This window comes from Otolemur garnettii, unplaced genomic scaffold (genome assembly GCF_000181295.1).
Source record: "Otolemur garnettii isolate 467f Iridium unplaced genomic scaffold, OtoGar3 scaffold00106, whole genome shotgun sequence".
In the NCBI taxonomy this organism is placed as follows: domain Eukaryota; kingdom Metazoa; phylum Chordata; class Mammalia; order Primates; family Galagidae; genus Otolemur; species Otolemur garnettii.
The window spans coordinates 6,618,582-6,623,448 of NW_003852501.1; the positions used below are offsets into that span (position 1 = coordinate 6,618,582).

At 43.9% G+C, this 4,867-nt stretch overlaps 1 protein-coding gene across 4 annotated transcripts in view; it reads left to right on the forward strand.

The window, feature by feature from the left end:
• Nucleotides 1-213: 213 nt before the first annotated feature.
• MIPEP (mitochondrial intermediate peptidase) overlaps nt 214-4,867 on the forward strand; it is a 178,349-nt gene continuing 173,695 nt past the window's right edge. For 3 of the 4 annotated variants that reach the window (XR_002775000.1, XR_002774999.1, XR_002775001.1), the window contains exons 1-2: nt 236-533; nt 3,754-3,927. Coding sequence is in view for 1 of the 4 variants with exons in the window: in XM_003796717.2 (XP_003796765.1) it covers nt 345-533; nt 3,754-3,927 (363 nt within the window). In the remaining 3 variants the exon portion in view is untranslated. Of the gene's footprint in view, nt 534-3,753; nt 3,928-4,867 lie in introns of all 4 variants that reach the window. The other variant, XM_003796717.2, reaches the window with a different exon arrangement.

A 4,867-nucleotide genomic window follows, 5' to 3' on the forward strand; every position in this document is an offset into this window, starting at 1 on the left:
GTGTCCGCTGCCTGCTCCGGTAACTGGACTGATCTTGAGGCTTTGCCTACCTGGGTCCAGCCACGTGGGAGGGAAGGGCAAACCCTGGTTGTTCCTAACTCCGGACACATGGGGGCGCTTTACCTCAATGGCTGCCGAGAAGGAGGCATGGTGACACTCTTGCCCCCAGGACGTCGACGTGCCCCCGTCCTGAGGGCCGCGCGCTCCGACCCGGAAGAGCACGGCGTCACGTGGCGCGGCGTGGGCCGCTGCCTTGGAAACGCGAAGAGCATTCTCTCCCCAACCCGGCTACGGTGTGCGGGCGAGGGTCTCGTGGTGGGAGAAGGTGCTGCTCACGGGACGCGATGCTGTGTTCCCGAAGGCTGGGCGGCCTTGGAGCCGGAGTAGCGGCTCTGCGGCCGGGGCGAGCGGACCAGACTGGCCTCCGAGCCGGGATTCAGGCCCGAAGGGTCAGCACCAGCTGGTCCCCAGTAGGCGCTGCCTTCAACGTCAAGCCTCAGGGCCGCCGCTTGGACCTTTTCAGCGAGCGCCGGGTGAGCGGCGCGGGAGGGGACTCCCTTTGCTCCCAGGAGCTAAGCGGGACCTCCGTATTCGACAATTCTAACGCCAGCTGGGTAGTTTGAGACTGGCAGGAGCCATGCTGCAAACCCAACTTAATGCCTTGGGGTGTTCACACGTTTTGGTGTCCGTGCTCTTCACCTCATTGAGGGGCTGGGTATAAAGGGGGCTGGACGGGCGGCCCTTGGTAGTCTCCTCCCCAAAGTGTGGGGTCAGGACCTGCCCAACGTGAACCCATCGTTCCACAGGAGTTTAAAGTAGTTCGTGGTGGCCGTGAATTCGTTTTGCGGGGCCACTCTTTCCCTACACTCAGCCCCCCGCTAAAGTTCACTTTCGCTCCTGCCCTACTCTAATACCATTAGACGCCTAGCCCCGTGCATTCACATTCACTGTCAAGTTGTCTTTTTGCAAGGACAGACTTGCCTTCAGTCATGTGATAGTAATTTCATTGATGCTCGAAATTTTAGCACTCATTAATTTATTATTTTAAAGCTTGGGTTTTCTTGCTTTCCTGCCTGCCTTCCTCCCTTCCTCCCTCCCTCTCTTACTCCCCCTTCCTCCTTCCTTCCGTCTCTCTGTTTCCTTCCTTTCTTCCTTCCTTCCTTTTTTTTTTTTTTGGTGGGGGGAGGGCGGAGCTGAGCCTCTGTAGCCCCGGGTAGAGTTATTTCACTGCAACCTCAAAATCTTGGACTCAAGCGATTCTCTTGCCTCAGCCTCTTAAGTAGCTGGGAGTGTAGGTGCCTGCCAAAACGCCCAGCTACGTTTTTCCTATTTTTAGTAGATACAGTATCTCATTCTTACTCAGGCTGGTCTTCAGCTCCTAACTTCAAGCAATCCACGAGCCTCAGGCCTCCCAGAGAACTAGGATTACAGGGATGTGCCAGTGCCTCTTGTTTACCTTTAAAACTCACAGTGCTGTTGAGATGAGTCTGATTTCCTATAGTGCAATGGAGTTGGTCACTTCGATTTCTTTCCCCAGGAAGTGGCTAGACTGAATTCTTTGGTTACTTATCTCTGTGCCCACCCTGCTTAGCGTTGCGTCTGGGATTCAGTAAACATTCAGTAATTATAGAATGAAGGAAGGAAGCAAGGATGAAAAGAAGGCAGACTTGAAAAAGACTTATCTAATGCCTGTTGTCCATTTTAGGTTAAGGATTCCGTTTTGCTTCTTAAAATCTCTTCACTATATCATTGTCTTTCTTATAAAGAAGAGTCTAGGTTATGGTTGCAGTGAGCTCGAGGGTGTACTTTTTTTTTTTTTGCAGTTTTTGGTGGAGGGCTGGGTTTGAACCCACCACCTCAAGTATGTGGGACTGTGCCCTCCCTACTTCTTGAGCGACGGGTGCTGCCCCGAGGGTGTATTTCTTATTTTGTCTTTTTCTTTACTTTTGTTTATTTTAAAAATTTCTGGTGTGAAATTTGCTATGCTGACTACTGTGAGAGTATGTAATGTTAGTATTGACATTCTTGGTGTGAGAAGAACTACTTATAGGTACCTGGGTCAATGAAATGTAACTAATTTCAGCCTTATTAACCTTTTCTTTTGTGCATGGTTATTATGGTAGGTCATTAGAACAGATTTTAAAATTTGCAAAATTGGCTTAGCTCCTGTGGCTCAAGTGGCCTAAGGAGGTAGGCCACTCATAGACCTAAGGTGGTGGGGCCCGGCAAACAACAATGACAGCTGCAACCAAAAAATAGCCTGGCATTGTAGCGGGTGCCTGTGGTCCCAGCTACTTGGGAGGCTGAGGCAGGAGACTCGGTTGAGCGTAGGAGTTGGAGTTTGCTGTGAGCTGTGATGCCACGGCACTCTACCCAGGGGGACAGCTTGAGGCTCTGTCTCAAAAATAAAATAAAATAAAATAAAATAAAATTTGCGAATTGGCTTTTACCATTTAAAAAAAATTGTTATTTTTAGCAGTACCCTGAGCATTACTAAGAGCAGAATGGGGAGATTATATTGGGAAGTGTAAATAGTCTGTGTTTGAATCAAATTAATATAAATGTTAAATTTATTTTTGGTCTTGATTCTGTTCTATTCCCAACTGTTTTTCATTTACTTTCTTCAACTTCTAATATATTTTGAGGAGAGACTAACAGCTTAACTTCATGCATCCATCTTTGTAGAAATAGTAGGCTTTATCACCCCTGATGGTTACCTGTTGGAATTTCCAAAAATCTGCATGTAAAGCACCTACAAAGTTAATTTACAAAGTTTAGCATCTGCTCCATTCATTTGTTTCATTCATTTATTAAATTTTTCTGAAATTTCTATGGACTTGATAATCAATTCATCCTCCCTATTTCATAGTTGTAGAATAATTAATTGGTGCTATGTACTGAGATCTTACTGTATATCAGACATTGTCCCTAGTACTTGACGTGTACTTTCTAACTTAGAACCTCTATTCGTGCTGTGAGATAAATATTGTCATTCTCATTGTACCCGATGAAAAAATTGAGGCCTAGGAAGGAGAAATGAATTGGCCAGGTTTACAAACTAATACATGTAATAGCTAATGTCTTTTAAATGCTTTCCATATGCCAGGTATGGTGGCTCATGCCTATAAGCCTAGAACTTTGGGAGGCTGAGGTGGGTAGATCGCTTGAACTTAGGAGTTCCAGACCAGATTGAATAGGAGCAAGACCCCATTTCACTAAAAATAGAAAAACTAGCCAGACACTGTAGCAAGTTGCCTATAGTCCCAGCTACCTGGGAGGCTGAGGCAGGAGGATCATTTGAGCCCAAGAGTTTGAGGCTGCTGGGAGTTATGATGCCACGGCACTCTGCCCAGGGCTATAGTGAGACACTCTCTCACCAAAAAAAAAAAAAAAAAAAAAAGCTTTCTATATGCCACGGACTATTATAATTTTTAAAAATATGTATTATCTCATTTAATCCTCTCAGCCACTGTGAGTTAGATTCTGCAGTACTGACAGAGCTGGATTTTGAACCCATATCATTCAATTTGTGCTTTTTAGAAAATAATTAAAAATTGAAGAAAAAATTATCTTCTTAAAGAATTTTTAGTTTATGTGGAGTGATATGGGGAGTATGAAAGTGGTCTCTGGAGTGACAAGTATAATTATATGTTACAACAATACCAAGATTTTCTTTATGAAAAAAGTATTTCTAGTTAATATAAAAGAATTCATAATTTTGGTTATAAACTGGAGCTGTCCTTTGGTTTTAAGGGTCTTTTTGGAGTTCCTGAGCTCAGTGCCCCAGAAGGATTTCAGGTTGCACAAGAAAAAGCCTTGAGAAAGACAGAATTGCTTGTGGAACGTGCGTGTTCTACCCCTCCTGGGCCCCAGACTGTACTCATTTTTGATGAACTCTCAGATTCCTTGTGCAAAGTGGCCGACTTGGTAAGAATTTTTGTTTAAGACTTGAAACAACTTCTCTTTCAATCGACTGCAATCACAGTGATGTTTTCCTTTGTTATTTAAGATAAGGTTAGACTACAAGGTTAAAAATGTCTGAAAACTGTATCTGTTGGGTAGAATTTGTTATGGTGAAGTATGTCATTAGGAATGGGAAACATGTATAGTATTTAGTACTTCAATTTGTATATTTAATGTATATGTAATATAAAGGCTATTACTAATATAGAAAAGATTCTTTATTTGATGAAGGTTCTTCATTTATGAAAATTACTAAAATTTTAGTGGAACATTTTTGTGTGTACATTTACAGCAAAATTCCCCTTTTTTTTTTAAATTGAGACAAAATCTCGCTATGTCACACCTCAGTCACCTTCTGTGAGTCATAGTTCACAGCAACCTCAAACTCTTAGGCTTAAGCTATTCTCTTGCTTCAGCCTCCCAAGTAGGCGCCCACCACAACACCCAGCTATTTTTTTGTTGTTTTTGTTGTAGTTGTTGTCGTCGTTGTTCTGCAGGCCCGGGCAGGGTTCGAATCCACCAGCCCCAGTGTATGTGGCCGGCTTCCTAACCATTGAGCTATGGGCACTGAGCCAAAAATTCTCTATTTTCATAAGAGGAATGATCCCAGTATTTATAAATCTTTCCTGGAATGTTTTTTCTGATGAAAAATAACGTTTCTGGTTCACACCTATAATCTTAGCACTTTGTGCAGCTGAGGAGGATTGCTTGAGCTTAGGAGTTTAAGACCAATCTAAGCAAGAGCGAGACCCTATCTCTACTAAAAATAGAAACATTGGCTGGTCATTGTGGCAGGTATCGGTAGTCTCAGCTACTTGGGAGGCTGAAGCAGGAGGATCACTTGAACTCAGGAGTTTGAGGTTGTTGTGAGTCTTAGGCTGATGCCACTGCATTGTAGCCTGGG